This window comes from Sinocyclocheilus grahami, unplaced genomic scaffold (assembly GCF_001515645.1).
Source record: "Sinocyclocheilus grahami isolate Dianchi unplaced genomic scaffold, SAMN03320097.WGS_v1.1 scaffold616.1, whole genome shotgun sequence".
Classification (NCBI taxonomy): domain Eukaryota; kingdom Metazoa; phylum Chordata; class Actinopteri; order Cypriniformes; family Cyprinidae; genus Sinocyclocheilus; species Sinocyclocheilus grahami.
Genome location: NW_015505795.1, coordinates 280,297 through 292,601, shown reverse-complemented (window position 1 = coordinate 292,601; position 12,305 = coordinate 280,297). Strand labels below are relative to the sequence as shown.

At 36.1% G+C, this 12,305-nt stretch overlaps 1 protein-coding gene across 1 annotated transcript in view; it reads right to left on the bottom strand.

Moving 5' to 3' along the window:
- Positions 1–675: 675 nt before the first annotated feature.
- b3galnt2 (beta-1,3-N-acetylgalactosaminyltransferase 2) overlaps positions 676–12,305 on the bottom strand; it is a 37,726-nt gene continuing 26,096 nt past the window's right edge. Inside the window, exons 7-12 of the mRNA XM_016241240.1 lie at positions 10,731–10,809; positions 8,660–8,661; positions 4,392–4,580; positions 3,538–3,750; positions 2,850–2,906; positions 676–1,214 (exon numbers count right to left, since the gene is read on the bottom strand). Coding sequence (XP_016096726.1) covers positions 1,074–1,214; positions 2,850–2,906; positions 3,538–3,750; positions 4,392–4,580; positions 8,660–8,661; positions 10,731–10,809 — 681 coding nt within the window. The 3' untranslated portion in view covers positions 676–1,073. The remainder of the gene's footprint in view (positions 1,215–2,849; positions 2,907–3,537; positions 3,751–4,391; positions 4,581–8,659; positions 8,662–10,730; positions 10,810–12,305) is intronic.

The window sequence follows — 12,305 nt, the reverse complement described above, 5'->3', positions numbered from 1 at the left end:
CATATATATAATTTGCCTGATTTTGTTATTGCACATTATTTCTTTGCGTCTAAAGATTTCAATTACAATACATATTTTTAAAGGCTGTTTTCTCAAAATAATTTTTTTCTCCACTTCAGTAACACTTACATACACCAAAATTGATACCAAAATATAACATTCACTTGATTTTATACATTTCATTCATTAATAAAAACAGCTTTAAGGTTATGTATTGTAATTGAACATTTTAAATTTATTTTACTTAACACTTACATACACCAGACTTTACGATTTTATTTTCATCTTCAGAATATTCAGAATTGTTTTACAGATGGGTTCGATCATTTATCGTTCGCATGATTTTATATACTTGTTGAAATGTATGTTTTTTCTGGCTGTTTACGGAATTTTTCTTGATTTATGGTGTGATAAAAAAAAAAAAAAGAGAATTCCAAAATTCCAAACCGTTAACTCCAAAATGTCAACAAAATCAAACAAGAACTTTGACCCAGGTTTTTCAAATGCTCAGATTTTTGCTCTAGATATATATGCAAATCAGTGCATACTTAATTAGATAATGCATTATTTGCATATTTAAACAATCAACTGGGAAAGTATCTTCTAAGTGACATTTTAAACCGTTCTCACCTGTAGTGTCATGCCATTGGAAGTTGCTTTATGTTGATTTGTAAGCACACAGACACATTTGCAATCCTGTTGTAATGTTTTATTGTTCATAAATGAATGTTTCAGTGTAACAATTTTGGCTTGCAGCTAAGATAAAAGCAGTGAAAAGGATTTGCATGCTTTGCGATTTCAAGATCTCTCAGCAACAGAGAACGCAAAGCGGCTGCAAAGTGACAGAAAGATAGGGAATGAGGAAGCACAGGTAAAGCTGCCCTGGCGATTCTCAAACCCTGTGTTAATTTGACATCTGGTGGTGGAGCTACAAAGCCGGCATAACAGAGCAGGCTTATAAAGGACAAGTAAACATGATTAGTGTGTCGTACTGACGGGTGGGGGAACATGTCAAGAAAACGAAGAGAGATCTCAAACCCGTCAGCCGAGTGCTCGTTGTGAACATGCATGTGTCAGTGTTCGGTCCAGGCGCAGCCGCAGGGATCGCCGCACTTCCTCTTCCTGTCCCAGAGCGAGCGCAGCTCCTGCGGCGAGTGCTGTGGTGACGAAAGCATGTCCACGTAACACTCCTTCTCACACAGCCAGCCTGAATCCTGACAAACACACACTACATTACAACCGGTTCTCATCCTACAGCATTGCTGTAGGTCATGGGTTCGATTCCCAGGGAATGCATGAGCTGCAAGTGCAAGTCGCTTTGGATGAAAGTATCTGCCAAATGCATAAATGTAAACTCAATTATTTACGGACAAATACAAGAATGGCAAAAATGCTCCCATAAACAGGGGCTGCAACTGCTGCACAAATCAACATGTAGCAGCCGGTGTAATTATGTGCTGCAGGAAACCCTATATGACTTTAACAAGCAATTTGTGTTCATCCCCATAAAAACAGAATTTACAGTTTTATTTCTTTTTTATGTTGAAGTACTTTATTGGCATGATTGTGTTTACATACAATATTGCAAAGGCATTATACACAAAAAAGTAATGGCAAGAATATATATATATGTGTGTGTGTGTGTGTGTGTGTATATATACATACATATTATACATATTTATTTAAATATTATTTGTACACTCGGTCTTGATTAATGCTTAATTTAAATATTATATAAAATATAGATTTCAATATATAAGTATATATATCATAGTACAGTAATATATAGTAATATAAGTATTTTTGTTTATAATGTATTTAATTTTTTATTTATTAATGTCTATAATTTTATATAAATATTTTAAAGTATTTTAACATGTATAATACTGACATACAAACATATATACATATATATGTTTTAGATTTTATATAGCTATTATATACATATTAATGTGTAAATGTGTGTGTATATATATATATATATATATATATATATATATACACACACATACATATATATATATGTCAACATTTGAAGTGGATCAAAACCTTTTATCAAAGTTGTCCTAAAAACAAAATGCATTCTTGTCTTAGGACAACTTTGATTAAATGTTTTGATCCACTTCAACTGTTGACAAGTGTATATATGTGTATATATATATATATATATATATATGTGTGTGTGATTTTATATGGCTATTTATATACATATTAATTAATTAAAGGCAAGGTAGGCGATTTCGGAGAAGCTAGCAATAGCAAACTAGCTTTGAAAGCAAGATCCAACCCTCCATGCGTAATCACGCTCCAAAGTCACGCCTCCTCCAAAACACATGAACACGCTCCGTCAGAGCGGAGATTAACCAACGAGACGATGAGAGACGGCGTCAACGCTGTCAGATTACCTCACGTCTCATTCACCGCTGAGAAAACATTACAGTACAAAGTGCATAATATTACAATAATAGCGCCTTTCACTGCAAACAGGGTGCAGTGGTATGCAAATACATATTTGACAGGCAGACAGGACAGCCTATCGTAATGTTCGGACCGAATATTTTGATTGAACAAACATTTTATGGCCCTACGCCTTCCACAAACAATATAAATACCTATAAATAAATTTTATAGGTATTTATAAATACCTAAAAATAAATAAATACCTAAAAAAAATGTTTTTGAACCAAGACACCTACCCTGCCTTTAATTTTAAATAAATAAATAATATATAAAATCCAAAATAAACATCAAGAAAAAACTGAAATATTAAACAGGTAGCCTTTGATTATATTGATTAAAGAGTAGCTGGTTTCTGAAGGTGTGCAGCTGAAAATGAACGTCTTTTTCACCTGATATTTGTGAGGTCCGACGGCAGCCATCCAGATGCCCATGCTCACATCCTCTCCCTGTAGAAACACATTTACCTGCTGAAAAACCTCGTCAAGCTACTGTGTCCATCATCAGAATGAATTCAGCAGAGACAAACGGATTAGAGACTCGGCGTCCAGAACAAATGTGTGAGATTCAGAGCGAACTAAATCGTTACTGACGTATCTGCAAGCATTGATCTCATCTCTGCTAAACTCGGTATCAAATCATTACTCCGCTCGGAAAAGAAATCATCGCTTATCAACGGGCTTCTGATGGTGCCACGCATGTCTTTGCTATCATGGATCTCAGTGCAGAGGAGTTGTTTAATATAATATAGCTGCATGCTGGGTAACTCCAACAAACAGTGCTTTTGTATTCTGAAGAAGGTCATCAAACAAACTCATGAGGCAAGCATTGATCTCATCTCTGCTAAACTCGGTATCAAATCATTACTCCGCTCGGAAAAGAAATCATTGCTTATCAACGGGCTTCTGATGGTGCCACGCATGTCTTTGCTATCATGGATCTCAGTGCAGAGGAGTTGTTTAATATAATATAGCTGCATGCTGGGTAACTCCAACAAACAGTGCTTTTGTATTCTGAAGAAGGTCATCAAACAAACTCATGATATTTTGATCTGTAGGTAACATGAGGAGAGGACGGTACCTGGTAAGCTTTGAGATGTTGAGCGTTGCAGGCTAGCCACTGCACCAGATCCCTGGACACCACGTATCCAGATCCACAGGCGAAGGCCGGATACGCTGGACTCGCGTACTCCAGCTCCTGCCATTTCCCCACACGATCCACGGCCCAGTTCTGCCTGAAACTGATCAACAACGGCCAAATAATGAGATCAAAGCTCTTCTCTGATGCGATACGCTGATAAACAGAGCTAATTATCCTTCTACCAGAAAAAGGTTGTCACCAAAAAATTCATTAAATTGTAAAATATGTTATAGAAAAAAAACTATAAAAATTAACATAAAATATATATATAACAATTTATATTTTTAGATAAGAATAGCAAGTATACTTCCTTTCAACAAATTATTCTTTTACCAGGAAATGTTTTGTCACTTATATTTTTTTATATTTAAAAATGTATATAAATATATATACATATATAACTGACAGACAGGCAGATTTCTGTCAGATGGGCAAGTCTATTAGGCAATGTTAATCATGTCAGAATGACACGATGTTTAATTAATCAGTCTTACAGCATTAAACTGATCAAAAGTGAGAGTAAATACATTTGAATTGTTAAAAAAGATTGAGATATAATGCGTCTAACGCTAAACAGAAGTATAAATGTCTTTTCTTTTTTTTTACTTCCATTTACATACTATTATAGTTTTTATTTTCAATTATTTTCAATTCGTTTGTATTTTTATATATTCATTTTCATTGTAATTTTTGTTAAGTTTTAGTAATTTTATTGTGTTTTAGTCATTTTTATTAGTTTTAATTCATTTTTATTTCATTATTTCAATACATTAAACTAAATGAAAACGCAGCACTAACCATTTATAAAACTGCAGCAGTTTTAAAGGCACGTTCCTGTAGGTGTCCACCACGTCCACAAACACCATGTCTCCATGTCTGAGGCTCTCCTCCCGCAGGGCCTGGTCCTCCTCTCTCAGCTGAGCCTCGCGGATCCGCTGGCGTCCGGCTCGCCCACAGAGAGAGAGAGAGAGAGACAGAGAGAGCTTATATTAGCTTTAATATTATTATAGTTTATATTATATTTAATATTAGCTTTTGGAATATTCAGGGTTTGTGCTCTAAAACATTTGGATTAAAAAGCACAAACACAGATTTTTTAAATAGCATCACAAATGCTGACATCCTAATTCTAACAGAAACATGGTGTAGATCAGATGTGTGCACTCAGTGTCCTGCAAGTTACATCATAGTGCCCTCATGGAAACTATATCTCATGGATGTATAAATACATCGTGGTAGAGATTCTGGAGGTTCAGTCATATGGATAAAAAATGACCTTGCCCCTTTTACATCACCAGTACAGCAAGGCAAAGATCACATTTGGTTAAAATTGGATAAAAGCTTTGGAATTCTAGATAAAGACCTTTTTATCTGTGGGATTTATATTCCTCCATCAGATTCCCCATACTACGACGATGAAGTATTCCACACTTTTCAGGAAGAAATGAATCAATATCAAATTCTGGGGACAATTTCACTATGTGGAGATTTAAATGCTCAAACTGGTTCAGAATTAGACTATATTGATAATTCAGGAGATAAACATCTGTTCACACATATACCCCAAGATCTCTTCAGTACTCTACCTAGAAGAAATAACCAGGATACTGGAGTCAATAGGTACGGGAAAGAGGTAGCCCACCTTTGTCAAACTTTAGGTCTTTATATCCTCAATGGTAGAATCAAAGGAGATTCCTGCGGACAATTCACATATAGCTCAGATCTCGGGAACTGTGTTGTAGATTATGCCATATCAAATATAAGCCCTTCCCATTTCAGTGCATTTACCGTCAAAGCCCAGTCGCCCCTGTCTGATCACAGCCAGATCAATCTTCTCATTAAAGGGGAAAACAGCAAATCAAGGGAAATTCATAAAAAGCCAATTCATCTACATAAACTCAAAACACCATATAGATGGACTCGTAGTGCTGCTGAAACATATATAAAAGTACTGAAGTCAAATGAAATAGTCAATTCCATAACACTGTTTAACAATTCAACATATGATAATAATCGGAAAGGAATACATTTAGCAATTAAACATATTACCAGGTACATTTTTGAAGATATAGCAAAAAAGGCTAATTTAAATGAAACTACCACATATAAACACAAAAATGGAGCTAAACAAAAACCTTCTGAAATGTGGTTTGACCATGACTGTAAAACAATAAGACAAGAGCTACGATTCATTTCAAATCAAAAACACAAAGATCCAGTCAACTCAGAATTACGCTCAAAGCACTCAGATCTTCTGAAACAATACAAAAACACACTGAGACAGAAGAAATGTGATTATTATAACAACACACTTCAGAAGATGGAAAACACAATTGATCAGGGTCAGTTCTGGAGCATGTGGAACAGTCTAAACAATACAAAGCCACAAGAACTTGCTATACAAGATGGTCACATTTGGAAAGATTATTTTGAGAAGCTCTATACACATCAAACTGACCCTCTGAATAATCCCAACCAGTTAAAAGTTCTTGAAAAATGTAATGCTCTTGAATCATGTATCAAAAACAACCAAAATCCACTAGAATATTCAATAACCTAACAAGAACTTATTGGAAAACTGAAATCCCTCAAATGTAAGAAATCCTGTGGCCCTGACAACAGAAAAAAGAGATGCTTAAAAACAGCTCTCCTGAATTTCAGATTGCATTGCTCAAAATTTTTAACTTGATTTTGAGTTCAGGCGTTTTTTCAGAGGTCTGGAACACAGAACTCATCTATCCCATCTTTAAAAGTGGAGACAAAACAGACACTAATAACTACAGAGGGATATGTGTAACCAGTAATATGGGAAAAGCATTTTGCTCTATAATCAACTCTCGGATTTCATCTTTCTTAAAGCAGCACAATGTCATCAGCAAATCTCAAATTGGCTTCCTCCCTAAACATCGAACCACTGACCATATTCACACACTACACACGTTAATAAATGAACATGTACACCAAAAGAAAGAAGGGAAAATATTTGCATGCTTCTTAGATTTTAAGAAGGCTTTTGACTCCATTTGGCATAATGGATTGTTTTATAAAATCATTCAAAGTGGCAAAGGGGGTAGAATATATGACTTAATTAAAAACATGTATAACCAAAATAAATGTGCAGTAAAAATTGGACAGCAAAGGACAGACTATTTTTCTCAACAGCGAGGAGTTAGACAGGGCTGCTGCCTCAGCCCAACTTTATTTAACATATATATCAATGAACTGGCAGATCTACTGGACCAATCAAACAGTCCAGGACTACAATTATTCCACACAGAAGTCAAATATTTACTGTATGCAGACGACTTGCTAATTCTATCTAAAACACCAGAAGGTCTCCAGAACAACTATGACATTTTAAAGGGGTCCTATTATGCTTTTTCACTTTTTCAACTTTAGTTAGTCTGTAATGTTGATTAGACTAGAAATGACTAGAAAACTTTGTTGGCATTAATGGAAGTGCATTAGCATGGTTCAAAGGTACGGTTCACTTTTGGAGGGTTTTCCACTGGGTACAGTACCACCAGTTTTTTAGTACCACCTCCATTGAGGTTCCAAGTGAACCATACCATTACCAAAACGTGACGTGTAAACTCTGCTGATCACGGATTGGCCGGAGAGAATCGTCACTACCTGCGTCACTGAACTTGCACCACAAACACAACAGAACCGCTAGATTTAAATCAGCACAGCCAGCGAACAACCAAAAAGTGGTTGTTTCGTTGTCTGTTGAGGAAGTACAGACATTCCTCTCGTTGATAGCATAGGAACGGATCCAGCGAGCTTGATGGGGCGACACGGAATGAAAAAGTTTTTCAGGGGTCGCGGCAGTAGAGGCGGCGCGACTATAACGACATGTGAATAATCCCGCCCACTCTAAATCGGTACTAAACTGCAGTGGAAACGCAAACCGAGCCGAGTCAAGCCGTGCCGTGCCGTACTGAGTCGTGCTGAGCTGAGTCGTACCACACAGTCAGCCAGCGAAGGATCGAACGCAACTGTTTTGAACGAGCGCACGTTTTTCTAACAACAAAAAAAGTGGCTGTTTCGTTGTCTGTTGAGGAAGTACAGCTGTTCCACCGTTGATAGCTGAGGAGCGGATCCAGCGAGAGCTTGATGGAGTGATGCGGAATGAAAAAGTTTTTCAGGAGCCGCAGCAGTAGAGGCGGCGCAACTATAATGACATGTGAATAATCCCGCCCACTCTATAGCGATACTAAACTGCAGTGGAAACGCAAACCGAGCCGAGTCGTACCACGCAGTGGAAAAGCGCCATATTTAAACTGAACTGAGCTGGATGATGACATCACTGAATTCAATGATGAACTGCCTCTAACTGAAAATTGAGTGTTCACTATTATCATTTTGCATTATTGACACAATATTTTCCTAATTAATACTGTACAGTTGCTTTGACACAATCTGTATTGTTAAAAGCTCTATTAATAAATAAAGGTGACTTGACTTGACTTAATTTTGCTGTTTGAGCATAAAAAATTATCTGCAAAGTTACAAAGTTCAAATTCCACTTCAAAAGGAGATATTTTATTTAACAGAAATCACTTTTCAAAAACTACAACAAACGACTCGTTTGGATGGACTACAATGCATATTTTCCGGGATTTGTGATATCACAAATATCGACGAATGGGACGAGACCTGGTTGAGCTGCACTAGAGAAGGCAACGAGTGTCATCACTATGTTGGAGACACGCTAGCTTTCCCAAAACAGATGAACTTAGAGTGGTTACAATCATCCGGGTTTAAATTGAATTGATTTGATTTTGACGCAATATTTACACTGAAGCTCGCAGGTGGCTATGGTAAGGGGCATGACATTTCCTGACCAGGCGCCGAGTGCTGCCAATCACAACACACACCGGCCCAGCTAACCGATCACAGCACACACTGGCCCAGCTAACCAATGAGCCTCACTGTACAGTCAAATACAGCAGAGCATTCCTGACTTCCAGTCGCTCCATGAAAACCACAAATTAAGAATATTACTTGGTGAAGGACCTACTTCCTAAATGCCACAAACTAAGAGTTAAAGAGTGAACACATCTGCATTAGTAGTACCATCAATGTTTATATAAATATATATATGGATGTATTTTACATGTATTTTTGTTTTGTTTGTTTACGCATGTATATTATATGTATTTTTTATTCTGCTATGTACAATGCTTTGGCAATATGTACCCAAGTATGTCATGCCAATAAAGCAATATGAATTGAATTGAATTGAATTGAGAGAGAGAGAGAGTCACTGTTACAAATGACGAGCAATATACTGGAATAAATGGATGGATGTGGAATTCTCACAATATATTCACAATGATTTTGCTGGTGAATTAAGCTACATGAACATTCACTATGATTTTGTAACAATAATTTTGATGCACTTTTTATTTGATTTCTTAAAGAGTGTTATAATGGTGCATAATAATTAAAATGATTAATCCTTAAATGCATGAATGTTTCACCAATCATTATTACATATTCAGGTCTTAGCGACCTGGACCTATATATCCAGCATGGATGAATTTCTAACTGCTGCAATAGCAAAATAGAAATTCCTCTTGGTATTTTAGGAACAATTACAGAAGAATAAAATAAAGCATATTTCGTTACCTTTTGAAACTTAGAAGGGTTCAATTTGAGCAGATGATTTAACCATCGCTGTCATCGTCCGAGTGCACTTCCACAGTGCATTCAGCACCTGTCTCATTCACGATCTCAACCATATTCTCAAAACTATCGTTTTCAATGACTTCAAAATCAATATTTTGATCACTGGCAGCTTATTCACCACATCCACCATCAAATGACAGTGACATTTATATTTCATTGCATACAGTAATTGCTCTGCAGTAAAGCCAGTCAAACCAGTTTAATTTTGCTTTATGCCTGCGGTAATTATGTCATCATTGTGTATCAAACAGTGCCACCTCGAGGAATAAAGATGCATTGCACATTTTGAGTCATCAGATATGTAAATATAGTTGCGCAGGAAAAATATACTTACATATTTACATACCTCAAGTCTCTAGCAGCCCTATACACGTTTTACAAAATATTAATCAGAAAACAGGCATACTTTTATATTTTATTATATTTTTCTTGTTATATTGTTTATAATGAATTGATTACATAGACGAATACTAAGAAAGTTGATGTCTAACTTAAAAAAATGGGGTTAAATCTGATTCTTCATTTCATGAATGTATAGATAATTTGCATTATTTTAACTAGATTTGTGCAGATTTATTTCTTGCATTAAATATTTATAGCTATTTGGCTACACTGACTGTTTAGTTGAAATAATGGTTCCTCTGGTTGAAAATAAATCACTCTTTAAAGCATTTCAGAGCAAATGATTATGAAGTCTGTAGTCAAAAGTCTGAAAACACAGATATGTAATATTTTTATTTAGCTCTAATAACTAGCAGGGGAGAGAAAAACACTACGCTTCAAAAGTCTGGGGTCAGTCAAATTTTATTCTGAAAGAAATTAATACTTTTATTCAGCAGATGCACTAAACTGATCAAAAGTGACAGTAAAGACATTCATAATGTTAAAAAATATTTATATTTCAAATAAATTCTGTTCTTTTGAACTTTCTATTCATCAAAGAATCCTGAAAAATAAGATGTATCACGGTTTCCACAAAAATATTGTGCAGCACAACTGTTTTCAACATTGATAACAATCAGAAATGTTTCTCGAGCAGCAGATCAGCATATTATACTGATTTCTGAAGATCATGTGACACTGAAGACTGGAGTAATGATGCTGAAAATACAGCTGCACATCACAGAAATACATTACAGTTTAACATATATCCACATAGAAAACAGCTATTTTAAATAGTAATAATATTTCACAATATTCCTGTTTTTACTATATTTTTGATCAAATAAATGCAGCCTTGGTGAGCAAAAGATACTTCTTTTAAAAACATTTAAAAAATCTAACCGACCAAAACTTTTGAATGGTAGTGTATGTATGTACATTAATTTCTATTTCATGGTGTCACAAATCAATGCTGAAATCCATCAATTTTATTGATCATCAGAACACAAGGCTGAATCACACAGAACACAAACACTACATAATTGATCTCATCGTACCGTACACTGAAAAAGTGAATCCTCCAGCTAAGCCCGGGAAGCCCAAAGCGCTCCTGTGAGGCAACGTTCCCTCCTCTATCTGAAGAAATACAGAAAATAACCATTAAAGATACTGCTGATTTTTTAAAAATTGTGATGTTTGCTAAGTCAAGCAACATTATTGTTCATACTTTAGGTTAGAAGTTTGCTCAAAATACAAAATAGCCATTTCTACAGACCAGAATATCACAGAGACTCCTTATTTGGGCCATTAAAGGTATAGTTCACCCAAAAATGAAAATTAGCTGAAAATACACTCACCCTCAGATCATCCAAGATTAGGATGAGTTTGTTTCTTCATCAGATTTGAAGAAATGTAGCATTGCATCAGTGTCTCAGCAATGGATGCTCTGCAGTGAATGGGTGCCATCAGAATGGGAGTCCAGACTAGAGAACTGCGCACTCGCCCGCTCCCGCAGAAATATATCTTATCTGGTCCCGATCCCGCCCGCGACATTCATGTTTTGTCTCGCTCCCGCCCACAAAAAAGTAATCTATATAGATTGTTTTAAGTACATTGAAGAAATTTACATGAAATGGTTCTGTAACATCTCCTAAGCTCCTCAACATCCCAGCATAAACATAACAAACTACTACCGATAAAATATTAATTTAGACTAAGCATCAACATTCACAACTACTGTTATTTTTTACGGAAAGCAAGCATGGGCTGCTGTGTGCATGGTTTGGCATGGCAGAATGCGAGCAGCACACTTCCTTTATTATCACAAAAAGCTGACATCTCAGTTAATTGCAATCTCATAAAGCTCTGTTATAACACTAAATATACTAAATATATGCACAATGAATCTTTCAGTGTCTAAAATGAGAGGATTTGTCAGCATGCAATTTCAGCACTGCGGTGAGTAGATTCTAACTTGATCACCTCTGATTGGCCACTGCGTTCCAGAAATCAACAGCCGTGTCTGATTGGCTACATTATAAATGGAAACTAGGCTATGTCTAGTTTGTGCGTTAATCATTTTAATGTTAATATTAGTTGTTCTTTTTGCTTTAGTGCAACAGATAAATATCAATTTATATGTTTTAGACACTTTATGTTTAGATCAATTCTATTTTGCGGGAGTCCAGCGAATCATTTTATTCTCCCGTATCCCGCACCCGCACTCGCCCATCAAGAGTTGTCCCGCGCCACACCCTGTTGTGTTGGGTCCCGCGGGAGTGCAGGTCTCTAGTCCAAACAGCTGATAAAAACATCACAATAATCCACAAGTAATCCACACCACTCCAGTCCATCAGTTAACATCTGGAGAAGACAAAAGCTGAAACTAATCCAGCATTAAGACATCATTCAAACTGTTGCTTCTGGCCAAAATACGAGTCCATAATCCATAATAACACTAAGTTCGGCCAGTGAAAAAGTCCATCTCCTGTCGTCTCTCACATCAAAATCCAGCCACATATTTGTTTAGAGCCGTTTTGACTTGATCTGTGCAGATTTCTCTCCTGATTCAGCCCAGACCACTTTTTCCACTGGAGGAAATGTTATTATGGATTATGGACTCATATTTTAGC